At 47.3% G+C, this 25,390-nt stretch overlaps 1 protein-coding gene across 5 annotated transcripts; it reads right to left on the reverse strand.

Annotated features, from left to right (window-relative positions):
- Positions 1–12,726: 12,726 nt before the first annotated feature.
- Positions 12,727–25,181, reverse strand: LOC143502767 (adhesion G protein-coupled receptor L3-like). Of its 5 annotated transcripts, XM_076995446.1 has the most exons (7): positions 24,902–25,177; positions 24,558–24,683; positions 24,336–24,386; positions 20,447–20,543; positions 17,342–17,470; positions 15,495–15,512; positions 12,727–14,506 (listed from the first exon to the last, which is right to left on the reverse strand). In XM_076995446.1, the coding sequence occupies exons 1-7, from the start codon at positions 25,004–25,006 to the stop codon at positions 13,623–13,625; spliced, it is 1,410 nt and encodes a 469-aa protein (XP_076851561.1). In that variant the 5' UTR covers positions 25,007–25,177; the 3' UTR covers positions 12,727–13,622. The 5 variants fall into 5 exon arrangements, with proteins under 5 accessions (XP_076851561.1, XP_076851563.1, XP_076851562.1 ...); XM_076995448.1 differs by lacking the exon at positions 24,336–24,386 and having other exon boundaries at positions 24,902–25,171; XM_076995447.1 differs by lacking the exon at positions 15,495–15,512 and having other exon boundaries at positions 24,902–25,168.
- Positions 25,182–25,390: the final 209 nt, after the last annotated feature.

Consider the following 25,390-nt stretch of genomic DNA (forward strand, 5'->3'; position numbering starts at 1 on the left):
TGCAACAGAAATTTCCCAGACTGACCTACTAACAGGATCATCAGAGCACACACACTTCCAGACAAGGCAGCTAGCACGTGTCGTGTGTCTGCATGTGTAGTCTGATTTGTGGTTATTACCAAATTGACAACTTTGTCTGGTGGCAAAATACAGGCTGAGTAGAGGTTAATGTGCTGGCCAAGTGATTAACCAAGCCTCCACAATGGTGATGGAGAAAGGAGAATGTGTAGATGATAATGTTGGATTATCTAAACCAAAGGAGAATGTGTAGATGTTAAAGGTTAATTCTTCTCGTCTTCTCTTCCAGTGCTGCATTCTTCTCAGCTCTGATATTCTTTGTTTGCTTGTTTATTTTACAAAACATGTAGTCCATTATACTTACTTGCACGTTTCAAACAGCATAATAACACAGATTTTAGTTCTGTGTCAGTTTGTTTCTGGAAGTTCCCTTCGAAATCCATACCATTACTTTTGAGTACACTTATCACACACGAAAGGCTCATTTAAATATTTCTTTAGCATATGACATAATTCGGTGATGTTTGTAAATGACCTGTTAATCCCCCACTAACGCCCGCAATTTACTGGATTACATTTGGAAATGAGAATTCAGAGATGAGGAGCTCAGTGTAGCCATCAAAGCCAGCGATTACGAATGGATATCGCACACACACTCACAGAGTTCCCTACATCCTGCTAATTTACTGTTAGTCTTGTGGGTTAACAGCTCACATGATTTGATTAGTTTAACATTTATTTGAGCCCAAAATGTACAGTTGATTCTGTAAGACATTCAGTACACTTCTTATATTACTACAAAATTATCATAATAAATTATCTTCTAATTACTTTGTTGTCATGGCAACTTTAATGTCACTTGGTTCCTGTGTTTTGCACATCATAGAACAATAGTGTGTTTGCGGGTGCGGGTGTGTGTGTGTGTTATAAAATTATTATGAAATTCTGCAAACCAAATTTTGTATTTTGTAAAGTAAGTTCAACAACAAATAAACAACAGATCACACCTGTGGAGCTGAAGTAGAGCAATTACTCCAAATTCAAAAGAGGATGATTAAATATTAGATACATTTAACAACAGTGACCCCCACTGCTACCAGTACAAAGACCTGCAGTGCCAGTGATAAGAGCTGAACAGAGAAGAGAGTCCTCACACACACAGTCCCCCCACAAACACAGTCCCCCCACACACACACACAGTCACCTCACACACACGGTCCCCTCACACACACTGTCCCCTCACACACAGGCGGTCCCCCACACACACGGTCCCCCACACACACACACAGTCCCCACACACACACACACACAGTCACCTCACACACACAGTCACCTCACACACACACACACAGTCACCTCACACACACGGTCCCCTCACACACACGGTCCCCTCACACACACGGTCCCCTCACAGACATGACCCCCCTAACACAGACGGTCCTGACACTGACTTCACTAACAAACACACACATAGTGAAAGGCCAGTGCTATCTAGCGCAGTGCTATCTGGCCCTAAAAAGATGGCACACTGGAGCACACTATGAGGTGTTGAGCAATTGGTCTGGAAATGCTTTAACCAACAATCTACACATAATTCCCTATAATAGAAAAAAAAATTGATAGAAAATAAAGATCAAAACCTGAAATCTCACAGCTTGGACACACTCACCTGGGTTTGTGAGAACCTCTGTTTATGCTGTAGAAGCTTTGAATTCCAAGAAACCTCTGCGATCACACTGAAGAACCTCTCAGATCTTGGAAAAATCAAACCATATATAAGGCTGTGAGTCTTCTCAGAACCACAGTGGCCTCGGTAACTTTGAAATGGATGAAGCTTGGCAGAAGCTAACCCTAACCTTTGACCCCTGCTGGAGTGGGCCGTCCAGCCAATCTTTGCAAGCAGGGCCTTGGTCAGGGAGGTAAGAGAGCTCCACAAGTGCTGCGAGAGAAGGTATCTCATGAACATCCATCCGACTCACTCAAGAACTGGGCCCTTAGGGCATGTAGGTAGGGCACCAAATCTACAGCCTGCGTGGTGCTTTACTGCATTTAAAGATCATCTGATCCCGTGAGAGGAACACTGAAGTCTTTGGGCGGAACAGCAAGCGCTATGTTTGGTGTAAACCAGACAGTGAACATCACCTGGCTAACTCTTTCTCTACAGTTTAACATGGTGGCGACAGTATCACGCAATCCACGTCAAAGTCAAATTTACTTCTGTAGTACATGGTACGACAGCTGTGGTCACGAGGCAGCTGTTTAGATATCTAGTTCAAGCCCCCAGTGAGCAGGCCAAAGGAGACAGTGGTGATGGAAAAACTCACTATAAGGAAGAAACCCTTAGAGGAACCCAGAGGGCGGAGCCATCCACACAGTCATCTGGGTGCTTCACAGTGGAAGTGACATGGAGGAGAGTAACAAAGGAGATGAGGGGACAGGCCAAAACAGAACATCCTTGAAGAAACACCTCCTCCAGAGGACACACACACCTCCTCCAGAGGACACACACACCTCCTCCAGAGGACACACACATCTCCTCCAGAGGACACACACACCTTGTCCAGAGGACACACACACCTCCTCCAGAGGACACACACACCTCCTCCAAAGGACACAAACACCTTGTCCAGAGGACACAAACACCTTGTCCAGAAGACACACACACCTCCTCCAGAGGACACACATACCTCCTCCAGAGGACACACACACCTCGTCCAGAGGACACACACACCTTGTCCAGAGGACACACACCTCCCTCCAGAGGACACATAGACACCTCCTCCAGAGGGGACATATACCTCATTCAGAGGACACACACACCTCCTCCAGAGGACACACACACGTCCTCCAGAAGACACACGTCATCCTGAAGGCACACACACCACATCAAGAAGGCACACACACTTAGACTGTGGTGCTCCGTGCAACATCTGCATTGAGATCTGAAGGCGTCGGATCAGACCCTCGTCACTCAGCCTGAAGATCTGCCGTGAGCATGCTGCGAAGTGTCCAAGCACAGTGGGTGGAGAAGAGTCCAACTGACTTGCAGCTGTAGCCAGGGCCCAACACGCATCTGTACCGGATGACACCTCAGCTGTAGCCAGGGCCCAACACGCATCTGTACGACACCTCAGCTGTAGCCAGGGCCCAACACGCATCTGTACCGGACGACACCTCAGCTGTAGCCAGGGCCCAACACGCATCTGTGCGACACCTCAGCTGTAGCCAGGGCCCAACACGCATCTGTACGACACCTCAGCTGTAGCCAGGGCCCAACACGCATCTGTACGACACCTCAGCTGTAGCCAGGGCCCAACACGCATCTGTACGACACCTCAGCTGTAGCCAGGGCCCAACACGCATCTGTACGACACCTCAGCTGTAGCCAGGGCCCAACACGCATCTGTACGACACCTCAGCTGTAGCCAGGGCCCAACACGCATCTGTACGACACCTCAGCTGTAGCCAGGGCCCAACACGCATCTGTACGACACCTCAGGTGTTGATCATTTTTTCCAACCCCGATACATTTTTGAAAGTCTCTAAAACATTTTCACTCCATCTTTATAGGTAATTGTTAACCAGTAAAGGGGTGGGCATGTTTTCTGAATTCAAAGTAGTGATTTATTACATCTTATTTTTTCTTTGTTTTCCTTCTGTGCTTTTGAATCGTGCTAATTGCAGTTCTGTTCATGGTCATTATTATTAAAATGGTAGTGGAGTTCTTATTGTAAAAGTATTTTCTTTTCAATTTCATCTGAATATGGTCATTCCTGTAACGCATACAGAACTGAGAGACAGCAGAGACAGAGATAAAGGGGGATAGATAAAGAGATAAAGGAGAGAGAGAGAGAGAGAGAGGTGAGAGAGAGATTGAGAGAGTTCTTCAAGAACGCACTGGGGTTCTTATACAAATCTAAAATCATGAGAAAGAAAGAGGACACCGTCCTGGCTGTGTTTCTGCACATGCGCATAGTTGTGCGTAGTGTATGCATTGTGTGTGTGTGTGTGTGTGTGTGTGTGTGTGTGTGTGTGTGTGTGTGTGTGTGTGTAGTTGTGATGAGTCTCTCTGGAGAGAGCAGTACTCACCTCACACTGCTCTCTCACCATCTTTAGTCCCTCTTATTAGATCTCAGTTTAGTCACAACCAAACTACCACCCAGTTTCCTCACAACCAACCCCTGCCATCCAATTAACAGATCCAACACAATTTTGTGTTTCTCTCTTTACACACAGACGTGCACAAACAAGTTTCATTTTTATTTTACTCTCTTCTTTAGTTTGTTTGTGTGTAATAAATTAGAGATTAGATTTCCCTGTGGTTCAGAGAGCTGACAAACCCAAACGGTGGATCTACATTGGCATTCCATTAGCACTCTCATAAATAGTTATTGTGGGTGGATAAATTATACATTACACTGGGTTAGCGGTCCACTCACCGGTCATTTTAGTCTGGAATGAGTGGAATGGTTTACAAAAACCAGCATTTCTATCAGGATTGCAGATCACACCTTAACATTGACTTGTACTGTATTAATAAACATTCAACACTAGCTTTATTAAAACAATTATTGATTAAAACGCCTTGGCAACTGCACCACACACAACCATGTCACTCACTGCTGTGTGTACACTTTACCACTTCATAACCACCTCTATAACCACCTCCACCTCCATGACCACCTCCACAACCACCTCCAAAACCACCTCCACAACCACCTCCACAACCACCTCCACCTCTATAACCACCTCCACCTCCATGACCACCTCCACAACCACCTTCATAACCACCTCCACAACCACCTTCATAACCACCTCCACAACCACCTCCACAACCACCTCTATAACCACCTCTATAACCACCTCCACCTCCATGACCACCTCCACAACCACCTCTATAACCACCTCCACCTCCATGACCACCTCCACAACCACCTCCACCTCCATAACCACCTCCACAACCACCTCCACCACCACTTAAAAAACACCTCCACAACCACCTCCACAACCACTTCAAGAACATCTCCATAACCACATCCACAACCACCTCCATAACCACTTCAAGAACACCTCCATAACCACCTATACTGTGTGTGTGTGTGTGTGTGTATATGCGTACACACACACACACACACACACACACACACACACACACACACACACACACACACACACACACACACACACACACACAAACACAGTGTATCACTAAAGTGAGTACACCACTGCAGATACAAGTATATCTTTTCATGGGATAACACTGGCAAAATGACACTTTGATAGAATGTCTGTTTGCAGCTTATATAACAATGTAAATTTATTCATCCCTCAAAATAACTCCATGTACAGCCATTGTCTAAACCACAACAAAAGTGAGTATACCCCCAACAGACCACATCCCCAACAGACCACACCCCTAACAGACCACACCCCTAAATGTCCAAATTGAGCACTGCTGGTCATTTTGCCTCCAAAATGTCATGTGACGTGTTAGTGTTACTATGTCTCAGGTGTGTATATGGAACAGGTGTGTTCAGTTTTGTAGTGCAGCTCTCACACTCTCTCATACTGGTCACTGAATGTTCCAACATGGCACCTCATGACAAAGAACTCTCTGAGGATCTTAAAAGATGGCCAAAGTTACAAAAAGACTGAAAACACCCTGAAACTGAGCTGCAGCACAGTGGCCAAGATCATCCAGCATTTTAAAAGAGCAGGTATATATATATATACACACACTATATTGCCAAAAGTATTGGTTTACCTTCCTTGACTCACATATGAGCTTAAGTAACGTCCCATTCCTAATCTATAGGGTTCAATATGACGTTGGTCCACCCTTTGCAGCTAGAACAGCTTCAATGTATGAAACTGTTTTTACAAACATTTGTGAAAGAATGGGTCGCTCTCAGGAGCTCAGTGAATTCCAGCATGGACCTCTAATAAGATGCCTCCTGTGCAAAAAATCCAGTCGTGAAACTTCCTCACTCCTAAAAATTCCACAGTGAACGGTCAGCTGTATTATAAGAAAATGGAAGTGTTTGGGAACAACAGCATCTCAGCCATGAAGTGGTCGGCCACGTAACCTGACAGAGTGGGGTCAGCGGATGCTGAAGCACATAGTGTGAAGAGGTCAGCAACTTTCTACAGAGTCAATCACTACAGACATCCAAACTTCATGTGGCCTTCAGATTAGCTCAAGAACAGTGCGCAGAGAACTTCATGGAATGGGTTTCCATGGTCAAGCAGCTGCATCCAAGCCATACATCAAGTGCAATGCAAAGCGTCAGATACAGTGGTGTAAAGCACACCACCACTGGACTCGAGCAGTGGAGGCGTGTTCTCTGGAGTGACTAATCAAGCTTCACCATCTGGCAATCTGATTGACGAGTCTGGGTTAGGCAGTTGCCAGGGAAACGGTACTTTGCCTGACTACATTGTGCAAAGTGTAAAGTTTGGTGGAGGAGGGATTATGATTTGAGGTTGTTTTTCAGGAGCTGGGCTTGGCCCCTTAGTTCCAGTGATAGGATGCTCCAGCATACCAAGACATTTGGGACAATTCTATACCCCCAATCCTTGTGGGTTTGGAGTTTTGAGCTGACCCCTTCCTCTTCTAGCATGACTGGGCACCATTGCACAAAGCACGGTCTGGTGTGGATGAACTTGACTGGCCTGCACAGAGTCCTGACCTCAACCCGATAGAACACCTTTGGGATGAATTAGAGTGGAGACAGAGAGCCAGGCCTTCTCGTCCAACATCAGTATGTGACCACACAAATGCACTTCTGGAAGAATGGTCAAAAATGTCAACGAAAACTTTTGGCAATATAGTGTATATATGCATACGTGTCTTTGTATTACTGCCTCTATATTTGTGCAGCTGTCTGACTTTGTGTGTGCATGACAAAGATTCCCAAAACATCATTTTGTCCCTCACACATCCAGTAGAATGAGGGCGTGTCCTGTAACAGAGGGTGGAGCTGAGTCAGCCACGCCCAGCTCGGCTCTGCAAGGCCCCTGCATTGGTGACTGCAGTGGGCGGGTTATGTAGTGTGGTGTGGAGTGTTCGATGGCAGACCTCTTCAGACACATCACAGCAGGCTGTCAGGTCTGGAGGTGGAGTGGGGGGAGAGACACTTCTGTCCTCGTCATGCCTGTGGGACTCCACTGTGATGGGGTGATGCTATCGGTATTTAGTCTTCAGGGCATGCTCATACATTTAATTAAAACGGCCTCGGGCAGTCCACACTGAGGCCTCTTATCTATTAGAAGAGAGGAGAAGGGATGAGAGAGGAGGGGATGAGAAGAGAGGAGAGGGGAGGAGAGGAGAGGGGGAGGGGCTGGAAGAGAAAGAGTCAGACAAAGACAAAGAGGTTGAGTTGGATAGAGAGGGGGGGGGGAGGGATTAGGAGAAGGAGATAGGGAGATGGAGAGAGGGAGGAGAGAGTGTGAGGGGTTAGGGGGAGTGTGGTCAGAGAGAAATAGGACAGAATCAACAGTGACCCATCAGTCCAGAAGACTCCACACCTTATCGCCCCCCTGCCTGTCCAGAGAAAGGCGATAAAGCCGGTCCGTCCTGCCATGACACCTAATCCCACATATAGTTCTAAACACATGCCGTGAAAAGTATTTAATCCCACATGTAGTTCTAAACACATGGTGTGGTAAGTAACTAATCCCATATATACTTCTAAACACATGGTGTGGTAAGTAACTAATCCCACATATAGTTCTAAACACATGGTGTGGTAAGCAATTAATCCCACATATAGTTCTAAACACATGGTGTGGTAAGTAATTAATCCCACATATAGTTCTAAACACATGGCGTGGTAAGTAACTAATCCCACATAGTTCTAAACACATGGTGTGGTAAGTAACTAATCGCACATATAGTTCTAAACACATGGTGTGGTAAGTAACTAATCCCACATATAGTTCTAAACACATGGTGTGGTAAGTAGTTCTAAACACATGGTGTGGTAAGTAATTAATCCCACATGTAGTTCTAAACACATGGCGTGGTAAGTATTTAATCCCACATATAGTTCTAAACACATGGCGTGGTAAGTATTTAATCCCACATATAGTTCTAAACACATGGTGTGGTAAGTAACTAATCACACATGTAGTTCTAAACACATGGTGTTAAGTAATTAATCCCACATAGTTCTAAACACATGGTGTGGTAAGTAACTAATCCCACATATAGTTCTAAACACATGGCGTGGTAAGTAACTAATCCCACATGTAGTTCTAAACACATGGTGTTAAGTAATTAATCCTACATAGTTCTAAACACATGGTGTGGTAAGTAATTAATGCCACATATAGTTCTAAACACATGGTGTGGTAAGTAACTAATCCCACATATAGTTCTAAACACATGGTGTGGTAAGTAACTAATCCCATCATCAGCACATCAACGTGCATCACCACATCAACCAACATGCATCATCACCACATCAACGTGCATCATCACCACATCAACGTGCATCACCACATCAACGTGCATCATCACCACATCAACGTGCATCATCACCACATCAACGTGCATCATCACCACATCATCACCACATCAACGTGCATCATCACCACATCAACGTGTGACATCACCACATCAACGTGCGACATCACCACATCGACGTGCATCATCACCACATCGACGTGCATCATCACATCAACGTGCATCATCACCACATCAACGTGCATCATCACATCAACGTGCGACATCACCACATCAACACGCGACATCACCACATCAACGTGTGACGTCAACACATCGAAGTGCATCATCACCACATCAACGTGCGACATCACCACATCAACGTGTGACGTCACCACATCAACGTGCATCACCACATCATCACCACATCAACGTGCATCATCACATCAACGTGCGACATCACCACATCGACGTGCATCATCACCACATCGACGTGCATCATCACCACATTGACGTGCGAAATCACCACATCAACGTGCGAAATCACCACATCAACGTGCGACATCACCACATCAACGTGCGACATCACCACATCAACGTGCATCATCACCACATCAACGTGCATCATCACCACATCAATGTGTGACATCACCACATCGACGTGTGACATCACCACATCGACGTGCGACATCACATCGACGTGCGACATCACCACATCGACGTGCGACATCACCACATCAACGTGCATCACCACATCAACGTGCATCATCACATCAACGTGCATCATCACATCAACGTGCATCATCACATCAACGTACATGACCACATCAATGCCTGCTGTAAAAACAGGCAAATCAAAGGGATGTGATGCTGTAAACAACAGCTGTATCAAACATTGTTGATTCATGCTGTAAACAACAGCTGTGTTGAGTCATGCTGTGTTGAGTCATGATGTGTTGAGTCATGATGTGTTGAGTCATGCTGTGTTGAGTCATGCTGTGTTGAGTCATGCTGAATCAAAGTGCTGACTCATGCTGGGCTCTGACCTCAGAACGCTCCATCTACTCTTTTAAAATGGTAACAAATAACGTGTAATTTCACAGTGAGACCGGCTTTCACCAGCAGTGAGACAGGCTTTCTCCAGTGCAGTGAGACAGGCTTTCTCCAGCAGTGAGACAGGCTTTCTCCAGCGCAGTGAGACAGGCTTTCTCCAGCGCAGTGGCACTCAGGCAGCAGGAGCACTGATGTGAAGGGTGGAAGGTTACACGCTTTCTTTGCAATTACCCACACTTGGTCAGATTACAGCTTCAGAATGACTGAACTTGAAAAGACCCGCAACATGCAACATGCCATGGGGGTTAGGTGGGGGGGGGCAAATGAGGGAGAGAGAGAGAGATTAGGAAGAAGAGAGAGGAAGAAAGCGAAGGAGAGAGTGCAGTGTCCTTCGCTGTCAGACAGAAGGGTAGCTGCACCCTGAGCTCTGGTACACGGAGATTTGCTGAGGGATTTAAAGGATGGAAACGTGACCACAGCTTCAGGACATCAAACACAGAAAGAGAAAGAGAGGAGGGGAGAGGGAGAGAGGGAGGGGGGAGGAGAGAGAGATGGGGAGGGAGGGGGAAGAGAAGGAGAGGAAGAGGAGAAAGAAAGGAAGAGGGAGAAAAACAGAGGGAACAGAAGAGGAAAGGAAACTAGAGGACCCCAGAGTAGGGAGGCCAGACTAGAGGAGGCCAGCTGTTCTGTGGTGCAAACACGGCTTGTAAGCTGCTGAATTATGAATACCATGATGCTTCATGTTCTGACCTTTAAAAGCAGATAATTCCCTTTAAACTGAGATCAAGGATAACGAAGAAGTGTCCTGTGTTCTTTCAGAGAGACGGGAGTCACTGCCCCAGCCCGGGCTGCTGGGACACGCGCTCGGAGACACACACACACTCTGTGTGACACACAAACACTGCGTGGCTGACTCTCATCATCTCATCATTGCACACTGGTGTTGTCAGACTCAGACGCAGTGGTGTGTGTGTGTGTGTGTGTGTGTGTGTGTGTGTGTGTGTGTGTGTGTGTGTATGTGTGTGTGTGTGTGCGTGTGTGTGTGCGCACTGCAGAGAGCTCACAGGTACTGGGTAAACGTGCATGTTTCAGTGGCGGAGCTTGTGTCTCAATGTGTGCAGTGTGTATCGGCATTTAGGACCACACACCCTCACACACCCTCACACCCAACCACACACCATAACACCCAACCACACACCATAACACCCAACCACACACCCTCACACCCAACCACACACCATAACACCCAACCACACACCCTCACACCCAACCACACACCATAACACCCAACCACACACCCTCACACCCAACCACACACCCTCACACCATAACACCCAACCATACACCATCACACTAACCACACCCAATCACACACACACACACCTCACACCCAACCACAGCATAACACTCAACCATACACCATCACACTAACCAAACACCATAACACCCAACCACACTACCATCATGCCCAACCACACACCATAACACCCAACCACACACCATCACACCCTCACACCCAACCACACACCCTCACACCCAACCACAGACCATAACACCCAACCACACACCATCACACTAACCACACCCAATCACACACACACACCTCACACCCAACCACACCATAACACTCAACCATACACCATCACACTAACCAAACACCATAACACCCAACCACACTACCATCATGCCCAACCACACACCCTAACACCCAACCAGACACCCTCACATAATTTGATCAAAGCAAATCAGAACCTAAACACATTCAATAAACATTAAGGACACTGATAACAATGAGTTTCTGTAAATAAGCAGAAATTTTAATAATTTCCTTCCCTTTCATAATTGAAGTGAATTTAAAAGTGAACTTCTGAGTTCAGAAGGGCCCTAGTTAAATATGGCGTACAGTTGTCCCCTGCAGACACACTGCACACTGATGCACAGACTGCAGAGTGCTGGGATCTTGCAGATAAAGACTGCTTGGCTGCATCTAAGTGCTCTCATCGCTTAATGAGAATAACATACTGAAATAATTCACCATTAACTATAGTCAAACTGGCACACATACAAACCCCCCCCCCCCCCCACACACACACACACACACACACACACACACACACACACACACACGACTGTGTCTCAGAAGAAAGATTTCATTCTTAATCAGTATTTTATTTATTGGCAAACAAGTTTCACTGTTACAACAAATATTAGTCAGGAGGTCTCATTCCCCTTCAAAAATCAATATAAAAGAAACCTGAAGAATAAATAAAGATCTTGGTCATATTTGTGATAATAAAACTATAATATGCGCAGCTAAATTTTACTGCTGGACATTTTGCAGGTCGTTTTTTGCCCTTTTTGTGTATTTCTTGAGAGAAATAAAAACCTCTCCTCACTGTGCTAAAGTAAAACAGACATCCAGGTAGTCACTCCCTCCCTCTGAGTATCCATCTTTAATAAGTACAACATCCTCATCATCTTACACAAGTGCCAAGTGCATATCAATGAGCAAGCCAATCCATCTCTCCCTCCCTCTACCTCACTCTTCCTCCCTCTCTCGCTCTGCCTGTCTCCCACTGTCCCTCCTTCTCTAACTGTCTCTCTCTACCCTTCTTTCCCTCCCTCTCTGTCTGTCTATCCCTTCCTCTATCTGTATCTCCCTGTCTTTCTGTCTCCCTGCCAATTCTTCTCTATCTCTCCCTATGTCTCCCTCTCTCTACCTGTCTATCCCTCCCTGTCTTGGTCTGTCTACTTCTCCCTCTATGTCTCTCTACCTGTCTATCCCTCCCTCTTTCTCCATGTCTCTCTCATGTCTCCGCACCTCTCCCCGTGTGCTCAGGAACTCAGAGTATGGGTCCTCCGTCTTCTATGGACTCAAGGCAAATTTGTGTTTCTGCTCCAAGATGGCATCATTTTATACTCTGACCTCACCTAAATCTATACACTGAGAAAAATCTGGATAAAATTTTGGAAACAGTGAGAAAAAGTTCAACATTTTGGGTCAGGGTTCAGAGGTCAGGGGGTGGGGGTTTATTTGCTATTTGCTGCTGGTACTAAAACAGACCATGTAGAGAACAACAAACCCAAAACCATGAGAGCGGGAGTGATGGCAGGACCCACGTCCACATCACAACCAGCAGGAGGGATCTGACCTGATTCTAAATCACCATGGTTACCGAGGAACCACAAGAGAAAAGCAGGCTGCTCGATGCTAGTAGCTGTACATTTACATAGGAATATCTTCTCTGATATTAGTGTCTCTCCGCGTTCTCCGACAGTTGTTATTAATACGGCGAAAACAAAACCCAATGACAGCACTCTGTGGCGTAAACAGTGTCTGTTACTACTGCTGCCTCCAGGGCTAGGGAGTTTACCTCAGAGTTTACCTCAGAGTTTACCTCAGCTTCCTGCGCTAGCAAAGGTGCTGCGTCCCACAGACAGGAAGAAAAATGTTTAAAAAGCTGTTGTCACATAAAGAAGCGTAATAAAATAGTCCTTTTTGTGGCTTCTCCATCTGGTCTGCAGGAGTGTCTGGTCTCTCCGGTCTCTGACTGTCTTTGTAAATCCTCTGTCATCCCACAGACACTTTGCAGAGTTTTTCCCTCTCACACCTTGTGGATTAACACATTAATCCACCCGCAGGGTCTAATCCGTCCACAGGGATCGGAAATAAACATCATAGGAGTCCGTGAAAAACGTCAAACCACATGCGTGGTCAAACCCACAAACCTGCCGTCCAACACCCCCCACCCCCCAGCACAGTCCCAAACACAAGGCCAAAGCGTTTTTGTTGTTGCTGCCAATTTCTTGTATTTTTTTTTCTTTTTTTTATAACTTTTTGTTCATTTTCCGATTTTTCCAAGAACAAGTAAAAGAAACGTCTACAACTGAGGACGAGCGACCGTTACAGAAAAGCAAAACAGATGATGGGAGGAGCTACGGAGGAAAGGCGGGTTCCAGGAGTCACGACGGCCAACGGTGCGTAAATGTGCATGTATGTGTGTGTGTGTGTGTGTGTGTGTGTGTGTGTGGACATCGGCGTTCATGTGTCTTATGAGGAGGGAGCTGGTGTTCATGTGTTCTGGCTGTGGAGTGTCGGAGCTCCCTATAGGCTGGTGACGAGGTGGGCGGGCTCCTGTGGCGTATCCCCGGGCGAGGCCTCGTCCTTGGCGGGGCCGATGAAGCCGTCGCTGCTGCCGCGACCCAGCTGGTAATACGCCTGCAGCTGCTGGGCCTGCCTGCGTGAGCCCAGGTTGGGCATGCTCTTGTAATAGACGTCGTCCGGGTCGGCCAGGCCACGTGGGTCCCCGGCCCCGCCCCCCGCTCCGCCCCCGGGGCGGGGCAGCGTGTGCGCATCCTCCTGCGGGCCAGGAGAAGGCGGGGCGCTGGTGTCGCACGAGTCTGTCCGGGGTGACGGCGCCTCCCCCCCGGCCAGCTCCTCCCTCAGGAGCGGAACGAAGCTATCGCCGTTCTCCTGTGGGAGGAGTCGGCGGGACGAGGAGGGGGCGGTGCCAAAGGAGGGGAGGGGGTGGGCGGGGCGCTGAGGGGGCAGGAGCGGGGTGTCCGACTCCTCGCGGATGAGCTCCAGGCCCAAGCCCTCGTCGGGGGCGAACGTGTGCGACCGGTCCAGCGGCAGGGTGAGGGCGGAGGACAGGGGCGTCGCCTCCTTGCCCCGCCCACCCCCGCCCAGGACGAGGCCTCCGTTGTTGCTGCCGACGTTGTTGACGAGCTTGTTGACGAGGTTGCGGTCGAGCTCGGTGGAGCGGCCGTGGTGGTTCAGGTAGGAGGGGAGGTAGTTGGAGGTGAGCTCTTTGAGGATGTGCCTCTCCAGGGTGGTGTCCGAGGGTGGAGCGCCGTAGCCGCGCTCCATTATCTGCACACAGTCGCTCAGGTAGTCCGCGCCGGCCAGGCTGTAGCTGTTGCCATGGTTACCATTCAGTGGTAGAGTATCCATGACACTTGTATCCCGGGCATTGTTCAAGATTCCCTCTGAAAGAGATTCAGTAGTGTTAATGAAACACTAATTACACACGCGCACACACACAGACATATTACAAAGGACTGTGCACGCATGTGCACCCCCACACACACCCTCACACACCCCTGACTTTCTGACTAAGCTGCACATATATATGGTTGTTAGATTAAAGCCGACTGAACTCCTTCAAGTGTGTAAATGTAATGGATGTAATGTATTGGGTGTGATGGCTGACCACAGAGGTGCCTCACACTGATACTGTGTTAGTCACACACTGACCTTGTCTCAGGAAACTGTTTCTTTAAAGAACCGCTAAACACACAGTAAACCACTCAACTGAGTGTGCGCACACACACACACACGCACGCTGAGGTTCGGTGTGTGAGAGCAGTTTTACCTCCATTCATTACTGCACTCATAATCCTCTTATAAAGCAAAACATCTTAACAAACAGCATAAACGTTAAATAAGTTTCATGTTCTGCCTCTTTCTCTCATGCTACGTAAGGCCAAAGAAGCCAGTAGCGGGGTGACTGTTGAGGAACTCTGGAAACATCCAAAATGTTCTTACACGTGCAGATTTACCCCCTTCTCCACTTCCACAGAACGCTGCTTTAAAAACATTATCTACACAAGGGCGTTTTTCTAGCTCTGTTAGATCACAGGAAGAAATTCAGTGATGAACAAATTTGCCTGTCCAAGGTTTCGACTGTGGTTTTTGTCTCCCTGTGACTGTAAAGATCGATGTCACTGTGTGGTCACCCTGTAATATACCGGCTAGCACTCAAATTAATGAAAAAGAAAAGGCTTTAGTTTCACTCGAAAGTGGGGCCTCAAATTAGAGCCGGATGGATCGGGTACTGCCTGTGTTCTTTACAGAGGGAGGCCATCGATATGACAACAATTGCCAGTGAGTAACTGTTTAAGACAAAGCATGGTGTGGAGGATAAACACGAGGGAAATTACATTTGGTAAGCAATATTTAGCTTGACTCCCATACTTGTCTCTCTGTAGGGCTCTTAACGGTCAGCATGGAGAAAGGAAGACAGGAAGAAAGGAAAACAAGAAGAAAAGAAGAAAGCACAGGTAAGCACAGGTGAGCCCAGTAAGCACAGGTAAGCCCAGGTGAGCTGAGGTGAGCCCAGGTATGCACAGATAAACAAAGGTAAGCACAGGTGAGAACATGTAAGCATCTATTGACAAGCTGCAGACGAGCTGGTGAAGAAAAGAACATTTTCCCTTGGTCATCTTATAGAAACCACACCACAGAGACCGCACCACAGACACCACACTACAGACACCGCGCCACGACACAGACGCCACACTACAGACACCAGACCATGACATCATGGTGCATGACAGACAACACAGACAGGAAAGCAACACCCCCCCCCCCCCCCCCCCCCCCCCCCATCAGAGCAGAGATGCTTTTTCAAAATGGCGTGAGGTTAAACCTCCGTGTGACACAAGGGAGTGTCTACTCCACCCACATCACGGGAAGAGCTCCACAATAAAATATTGTAGGAGAGAATTATTGATTATTGATCGAGCCAAAGAGGCACACAAGGCGCTTCTTGGACTCCACTGGTAACTCCGGAGCTCTTATTGATATTAGATTTCATAATTCCGGAGCTTTTATTGATATTAAATTTCAAGGTCACTGCAGCGTTCACAGCACGGAACATTTTATTCATTTGTTTTTTGGGGGGTTGTTGACTCGTGGTGACGGGACGTCTCGTGTAGCGATGCGATTCAGCAGAGCTTAGGTGGAGATGTGGTGTCCAGGGAGGAAAGCAGATGACTACACCCGTCTGGCGGGAGACAGAGGCGAACTCCACCCGTCACACTGGAGAGGCGTCCCTCAGGCACGCACGGAACGACACAGTGGGAAGGGAGGAGCAGTAAGGAGAAATGAGGAGAAATGAGGAGAAGTGAGGAGGATTGAGGAGAAATGAGGAGGATTGAGGAGAAATGAGGAGGATTGAGGAGGATTGAGGAGAAATGAGGAGGATTGAGGAGAAATGAGGAGGATTGAGGAGGATTGAGGAGGATTGAGGAGAAATGAGGAGGAGAAATGAGGAGGATTGAGGAGGATTGAGGAGGATTGAGGAGAAATGAGGAGGATTGAGGAGGATTGAGGAGAAATGAGGAGAAATTAGGAGGATTGAGGAGGATTGAGGAGCAGAGAGGAAGAGTGGCCGCAGAACAGAGGGGCCAACAAATACAGAAAAATGAAAAGATGGAAAAACAGATAGAGAAAAAGAAAAGAAGAGAAAGAGGCACGATGACATACCACAGACACAGCAGCTGGATAATAGCATCAGGCCTCTGTCAAGGTCTCCATGGGAACATACATGCAGACACACACACACACACACACACACACACACACACACACATGCACACACACCAAAGACATGTGCTTGCAAGCTCCTCGCGTTGCAGGAATACACCAGACGGCACTTTGTACCGTCGTAAACACTTCAGGGGAACGTGCCTGCGTGCGAATGGCATCAGAGACCGTGTGTCCGGCTGCGGTTCAGACTTCACCTCTTTATTCAGCAACGTAACTGCCTCAACACACACAGAAGCTACCGTACTTACAGTAACGCTCGGAGCCAGCAAGCTGCTATCGGCTGTGTGTGTGTGTGTGTGGTCATACTGTTCCGCAAGAAAAACCTGGACCAGGCCTTGAAACAGCAATTCAGCAAAGCATGCGCAGACAAAACTCATAACACACACACACACACACACAGATGACGGTAAATGCGTCATGCACAGACCCAGGTCCACGCGTGCACGTGAGCGCGGGACTCTTCAGGTGTGTGTGAGGCGAGGCTGTGGCACCTTGCGTGTTGTACATGCTGAGCGGGGGGTGGTTATACACAGCCGAGTCCCCTACTAGTGTGTTGTAGGGGTTGTTCGAAGCGTGCGGCCTCAGGAGAGCGTTTGAGATGAGATGGTTGGCCATAGCCCCTGATTCAGCCACACACACACACACGCACGCAAATGCGCACATACACACACGCGCGCACAGAGAGAAAAGACAAAAGATTAGACAAATGCCCTCGTGACGTGAGCCCTGTTACCCTGAGGCTGTGAGGGGCAGTAGCCTGTAGAGCCCTAGGAGATGCCAGAGTACACACACACACCAGATACGGGTGTGTGGGTGGGTGTGTGTGTGTTCTTCCATCCCTCCTATCATCTCTTTAAGCTCCTCCCCATTCCATAGAAAGCAGCTGGGCTCCGCCTCCCCTTGTAAGACCACCTTTCTGATGGAAGGAAGAACTGTTGAACTGTTCTGTGTGTGTGTGTGTGTGTGTGTGGTGTGTGTGTGTGTGTGTGTGTGTGTTTGTAAAGCATTCTTTGTTTGTAACCAGATTTGGGAGCGATTGATGAGGCGGTTGAAGCGGTTGGTTTGGTAAAGCACACCTGCTGTGGCCCACTGACACCGTTACGCGCGTGAGACCCGAACAGACGGTGCGTCTCCTTCTGTACCGCGGAGATTAACACACGCACACTCTTACATGTTCCCATGAAAACAAACTGAGGTATTTAACCAAGAGCACATAATTCACCTGCTCAGATCAGCGCACAAACAAACAAACCCATGTTACGAAAGCCAAATCGAACATTCAGAGTTTATGGTGACAGTGAGAATGACGCACGAGGTGCAGAATAACACGTGTGATTATGCTGTCTATATTTTCAGTCTATACACTGAAAAACTTTAATTTTACTCTCTGAGCCTACAATGGTGTACAGACTAAGGAATGTGAGTGTGCGATTGACTGGTCTGCTGAGTCATACCAGTTAACTCTCTCTCATTGTTCCGTCTTAAATCAACTCCTTGGGAAGGGGGGGAGGGATGAGTCAATATCCTTCATCGACTGACACGTTCTCCCTTCTGACTCACTAAATCAGCTCCTCCAATTCTCTGTTCGGTGTTCATATTAACAGGCGTTCGTTACAATACAAAACAGAACGCGCGGTGAGCAGGGAGTGAGCCGTGAGCATACAGTGAGCCAGCCGTAAGCGCGGTGTGAGAAGAGTGCGAGACGTGACATAGCCACTGGGTCTCGTCTGATAGTAATCAGCAATATGTTTTCCCCTCGTGCTGATTTGACTTGTCTAATTGTGCACTTCAGGCTGGCTGCGCGGGGGGCGGAGCTCCGACGGCGTCCCGTATCGGCACTGATAACGAGGAACAAACACCATCTAAGACAAAATGAGAGAAACATCTGGAGTCTTAACAAGCATCGACTCGTCTCTCTGGAGAGAGGAAATGAGGGACAGAGACGCCGGATTGGAGAATTAAGAAAATTAAGGAATTACGAAAGGACGAGATATTAGCGTAGAATGAGTAGTTAGCGGAGAGTTCTGTTAAAGGGTCAGAGAGTGAGTTGTGTGCTGTCGGGTCAGAGAGTGAGCTTTTATCATAGAGTTCACCATTAGCACAGTTGACTTGAGCATGAAATGTACGAGAATAAGCTGTTAGCAGAGTGTATTCATTAGTGAACAGTAAGCTGTTAGCAGAATGTCAGCCATCAGCAGAGAGTGAGTCATGGGTAGAGTGAGCTGTGATCAGGGAGTGAGCTGTGAGTAGACAGTGAGTTGTGATCAAAGAGTGAACCCATGAGGATAAGCTGTTAACCCAGTCAACAGACGCAACGATAAAAATACCATCTTCACTATGTTTGTGTTACCTGTGTGTGTGTGTCAGTATATCAGTGTCAGTATGTGCGTTCTTAACCAATCATTATCATTAAATAGATGTCATTAATGTTTTAGTAGGGTGTCAGTCAATGTCAGTAATTGTGTCAGTAATACTCAATCATGTCAACACAGCCGGTGGTAAGTATGTCAGTGGCTGGATAATGGTGTGGTGATGTGGAGACTGAAGTCAGTAATTAGACTGACAGAAGAGACTAGAGATGCAATATGATGATATTTTAGCTGTACACGGATATTGTTTACAAACTAATTCTTGAGCTGGAATCTAGCTCAAGCTAACACGAGACTAATACCATTAGGAAGCTACGGGTAGTGTGTGTGTGTGTGTGTGTGTGTACCTCAGAATTGGCAGTGATATGTTAATGAGAACACCATGATATCATAGTGATGTATCCCCCACTACCCCTGTTTCTGACACCAGCGCATCCCTGATCAGAATGAGTGTGTGTGTGTGTGTGTGTGTGTGTGTGTGTGTGTGTGTGTGTTTATATGGATTATCTTTTAGAGCACCTAATTAATTATTAATTATTACCTTCCTGACACCTCATCTACCCTGCTACATTAATCCATCATCACAACAGTATGTGACTGTGTCATATTGAAACCCAAATGTATCATATGGAAATCAGAACATCTGTGCCATACTAAACTACGGAAACTGCTGTGGTAGTGAACTCAGGACACTGGTGTATTATGTATTATACTGCATATTATATTCTGCGCTTTGAATGTTAATGTACTCATTTGCATCTTGGCGAGGTTGGATCATTTCTGTTCTATTTGTCTCTGATCAATGAAGCTGGCGACACTGAGCAGCACCATGGGGGTGTGGAGCGTGGTCTCCAGCCCTGACCCAGGCCCGTGTTGGCCTTCTCTCTTGGCTCCTGTCTGGTCGGGCCTGTCCTGTTTCTTCATTTTCTAACACCGTTATCATGGTCATCAAATTAGATTTGCCAAATGAAATCACATTAAATAGGTCACCCAGATTTAGGTTTGATTTTTTAGTCTACAGCGAAGGTTTTGTTTACAGTGGCTTGGTGGACATTACTGGGGAAAACTGTATGGGAGGAATCTGGCCTTTAAAGTTTATAAAGATTTTATGGTGATTACTTTTATAGCAATTATACTTAGACACGGAAGTATGGTTCTGGTGTGTGTGTGTGTGTGTGTGTGTGTGTGTGTGTGTGTGTGTGTGTGTGTGTGTGTGTGTGTGTGTACCTCTGTTGATGGTGGCAGAGCTGTTGATGTCTCCAGTGATGAAAGACGACTCTGACTGCTTTCTCACCGTGTCATTCCACATGCGACGGATCCGACTCTGAAATACACACACACACACACACACACACACACACACACACACACACACACACACACACACACACACACACCATACTGCATTAGAGCAGCATACGTGTGCATACACACCCAGCAGAGCTTAAAACATGCATGTTAGGTCAGCAGCATTGTCTAAGTCTAAAAGTCTAAAATTGTGTACATTAACCCAAAATGCATACATTAACTCAGCTGCCAGTGACATCACTGTCCCAGCTTTTGTTATGTTCTAGCTACGTTTAGTTATCTACAGCCGTAAGTTCTAGAATGCACTGTTCAGCTATGTTTAGTTATCTACAGCCGTATGTTCTAGAATGCACTGTTCAGCTACGTTTAGTTATCTACAGCCCTAAGTTCTAGAATGCACTGTTCAGCTACATTTAGTTATCAACAACCATATGTTCTAGAATGCACTGTTCAGCTACGTTTAGTTATCAACAACCATATGTTCTAGAATGCACTGTTCAGCTATGTTTAGTTATCTACAGCCGTATGTTCTAGAATGCACTGTTCAGCTACGTTTAGTTATCTACAGCCCTAAGTTCTAGAATGCACTGTTCAGTTACAGTAGGATTTCTCCAGTCATACGTTCTAGAACACACTGTCTCGCTACAGTCAGTTATCTACAGATCTAGAACGCACTGCTCATCTACAGTTGGTTATGTGCACCCTTACATTCTAGAACGCACTGCTCAGCTACAGTCAGTTATCTACAGATCTAGAACGCACTGCTCATCTACAGTTGGTTATGTGCACCCTTACATTCTAGAACGCACTGCTCAGCTACAGGCAGCCAGTATTGACAAAGCACCTGGCCGACTTGTAGCCACCGCTGTGCGGTAATCACAGGCGGAGCCATCGTGCAGAGGGGAGAGCGCTTCAGGGCGAGGCACGGTGCCTTTTGATAACAAAATCATCAAAACGTCATTGTAAGGAAGCTCTTCATGCAGGAGTAGCAGGTGCAATGAACAGAGAGAGATGAGGGATAAGACGAGATGGGAAAACACACCGTGCGCTGTATACCACAACCAGAGGGGCCTGCATGTGTTATGGACATGTAAGCATGACATTGAATGTGCAGTGAATGAGCTGAATTACAGGCTGGCGTTTGGGGAGGCCATTTTGGGGATTCAGTCTTTTCTTGATTTACATCTCAGCTGCACTCCAGTGTGTTCAGGGGTCACACGAGGGCACTCTGCCCAGACGTCAGACCTTCAGGCCACCGTACAGCTCCGACCGTCAAATACTCAGACCGGCTATACGGCTCGTGCCACATATCATCCACACCTCTCAAGTCTCGATCCCTGGCTGTGAAATGCACGCGTTCGGGACAGATCTCACGGTCTCACGCACAACCAATCAAATCTCCCATGTCACAGAGAGCTCGGCCGTAATAACTGACATAGTGGAGTTTATTGCTTTCACTGTATTTGATTTGTTGCTGTCACGATGACAAATAAAAGCTGAAAAGTCAAAGGCTGAGTCCTCCCGCCCTGTTACTCGGATTAGCCAATGAGGTGCACTTATTGTTAGATTAGCACACCCTCCTGACAACATGTTTACAGCCCCTCCCCCCTCCCCCAATCTCACACACTGGAAATGTCTGACCTTGAGAGGTGCGACTTATTGTTTGTGAACGGCAGTTCCGCTGGTGAGAAACACCACACAGGGTCTGTACACCACACAGGGTCTGTACACTGCCCATGAGGTTGTGTGTGCTCCACACACAGCCATCACAAACACTCACAAACCCTCACAAACCCTCACAAACAGTGTCCATGTCACTGCCTGAACACCTGGTTGTGGTGGGTGTTTATACAGCAACACGGAGGAGGATTCAGGAACCGTAGAGGAGGGAATATGGGCTGGCTTTTCTGTTCTACACAGCACAACAATGTCTGTTCTTCAAAATACAATTAAACACAATTAAACATTTGAACCTTTCAAGCAAAAATTTTAAATTTAAACATTTCAAACCCAACCTGAGGAGGCTAATAATATCAAGAGTGTTTTCCACTAATATTTTTCACAAGCTCGATCTCAGCTGTTCTGGGAGGTTTTTCACTGGCTGTACTGGGAGATTTCTCATTGGCTATTCTGGGAGTTTTCCCATTGTATGTTCTGGGAGAGGTTTCTCCTAGGCTGTTCTTAGGGTTCTCTTGTATTAATTATCAAGCATTTAAAATGTTAAACAAGGTAGAGTTGGCTGAACCTTTGACCCCAAACAAGTGTCATGGTGAGGGCGTATGCCGTCATTTAACCTTTGACCCCACACGGTGTCATGGTGAGGGCGTATGCCGTCATTTAACCTTTGACCCCACACAGAGTCATGGAGAGGGCGTATGCCGTCATTTAACCTTTGACCCCACACGGTGTCATGGTGAGGGCATACAGCACTTTTGTGCCCAGCTGGGGCTTTTTCTTGCTGAGCCCAAAAATTTGTCAGCAGCAGCAAAATCACATAGTGCGCAGCATGTGTTTAGAGCCGAGAGAGCTTCCTAATGGCACATTTAACCATGTAAAAATAAGAATTTTAAAAGGACGGTGTGTAGAGGCGCTCAGGCTGCTGTGCGTAAAGTGATCGTCTGAGTGAATGTAAACGGGTGAGTCTTTTAGCCTTGCGGGGTAAAGATTAAAATACAGCTACAGCTGAGCAGTGAGCATCTCCAGTATGTACCGCTCCAGAGCACACACAGGAGTGTAGGAGTACACCGTCACTTAGATACCATTACTCATCTTACTGACATTTACAGGGACACCCACACACACACAACCGTCAGACTATGTTTAGGGTTAACACTTGCTGTAACACATGCAGACACACACACACTCAGGGTCATCACGGTTTGTTTGTGTTGCATGTCAGACTGATGTCACATTTGTCTGCAGGCGTCTATGGAGATTACCCCTAAAAGACTAAAGGTCAAACTTAAAACCTTGTCTCCATGGAGATACCCTGACCAGACATACTGTTACCATGGCAATAGAATACTAAAGCTCAGATATGTAAAGCCAATGTTTTGCACAAGACAAAGAACACATAATGAAAATATCTCTCTCTCTCTCTCTCTCTCTATCCCTCTTAATGCACATGGCTATTCCAACATTTCCACAGTAGGGGATCACAGCAGCAGGACAGAAGGTCATGACCCCCTGTAAGCCCCACTCCATCGTCCTGCAGTGCCTCCACACATCCTGTTCATCCCGAACCTAGACCCCCACGTCTCAGACCCCGCACCACGGAGGGGACGTCCTGCCAGCAAAGCAGACTGCCAGTGTCAAAGACACAAACCACGACCCACCCAACCTACACCATCTCCATCAACCACACTGCCAACCTACACCTTTCCGTATCAGTCACACCAGCTTGAACTCCACCCGTGATCTTCCAGTGGGTCCAGGAAACCAGGATCCAGGACTCGAGCTGGATTTGAGATTCTAAATGAGACAATTTCTTAAGGACCCGTTTCCTTTGCACGCAGTTAAGGTGAGACACATATGCTAAGACTCTCTGGCCCCTGACACGCCCCCCCTCCCCGCCCCTCCACCTCGACCCCGCCCCCTGGCATTATCAGCAACATGCAGACGTGGGGGTCATGTTGTAGCGGGTCTTAAGAGAGCAAGTACACTGCGATCGGGTCAGACGCCCCTGCTGTGAGCACATTAAGCGCGAGGTGAATCGAGGTGCATTATGGGAGCAAAACACTGGTGTTTGGTGAGTAGGGAAGAGCACTGGGATGAAGAGGAAGTCGGAGATCGCAGAACGGAAAATTACTTGTTCGTAGTGTAACTGTGAGCAGTTTGTCATACAAGGCTGGTGGTGGACCTTGTGACGAGAGAGAAAAAGACAGGAAGAGTAAACAAACAACGTCGTCTTGAAGTGTTGGTAAAAGTCATGCTAGTGAGGGATTGTTAAAGATGTGTGTGTCTCCAGGGTGTGATGTTTGTGTTTGCGTGTATGTAGGTGTATGCGGTGCGTTGGAGTGGCGCCCCCTACCTGAGAGCCGGAGGAGTAACGACCAGGCGCTCGCGACACAGAGCTTTTTCCTGAGCCCATAGACGAGTCCACACTCTTCCCACTGTAGCAGTGAGTGCGCAAACACTTCCCATATTCTTTACGCACCTGCAGGCACGCACAGAGCACACAACGTCACACACACACGCCACCACCACAGGACAGAATACAGCAGCGCGTGTAGAGGGCTCGTGTGTGAGGGAGTTACTTCAGGTTACTGATCTTAGAGAACCCTAGAGAGTGTGACCGTGTGTGTATGTGTGTGTGTGTGTGTGTGTGTGTGTGTGTGTGTGTGTGTGTGTGTGTGTGTGTGTGTACGCACGTACCTTCTTCTGAAGGACACAGTGGAAGATGAAGATGAACATGCCCTGCAGTGAGTTGAAGATACTGAAGAGGTAGGCCATGATGACGGTGCTCTCGTTAACGTACATAAGCCCAAACGCCCATGTGAGACCCAGCAGACACAGCAGAGCAATCGCCCCAATCACCCACGACCTGGAGCACACACACACACACACACACACACACACACACACACACACACACACACACACACACACACACACACACACACACACACAAGATACTCTTTAGAAACCAATCAAGAGAGAGAGAAAAGGTGACCCTGAGGTGACACTCAGGTGACGTTACTAACACACGGCCATGACCAAAAACCTCGTGTTCCTCATCACGCCTGTCCTGAGAACAGCACAGAGCAAGAGTGCAAGCCCCGCCCTCTGGATTTCCTATTGGCTCGCGCTTATGAACTTTAAAAATGTGCAGGGTTAAAGTAGATGATCTGATTACCAGACGCC

Source organism: Brachyhypopomus gauderio, unplaced genomic scaffold (assembly GCF_052324685.1).
Source record: "Brachyhypopomus gauderio isolate BG-103 unplaced genomic scaffold, BGAUD_0.2 sc207, whole genome shotgun sequence".
In the NCBI taxonomy this organism is placed as follows: Eukaryota; Metazoa; Chordata; class Actinopteri; order Gymnotiformes; family Hypopomidae; genus Brachyhypopomus; species Brachyhypopomus gauderio.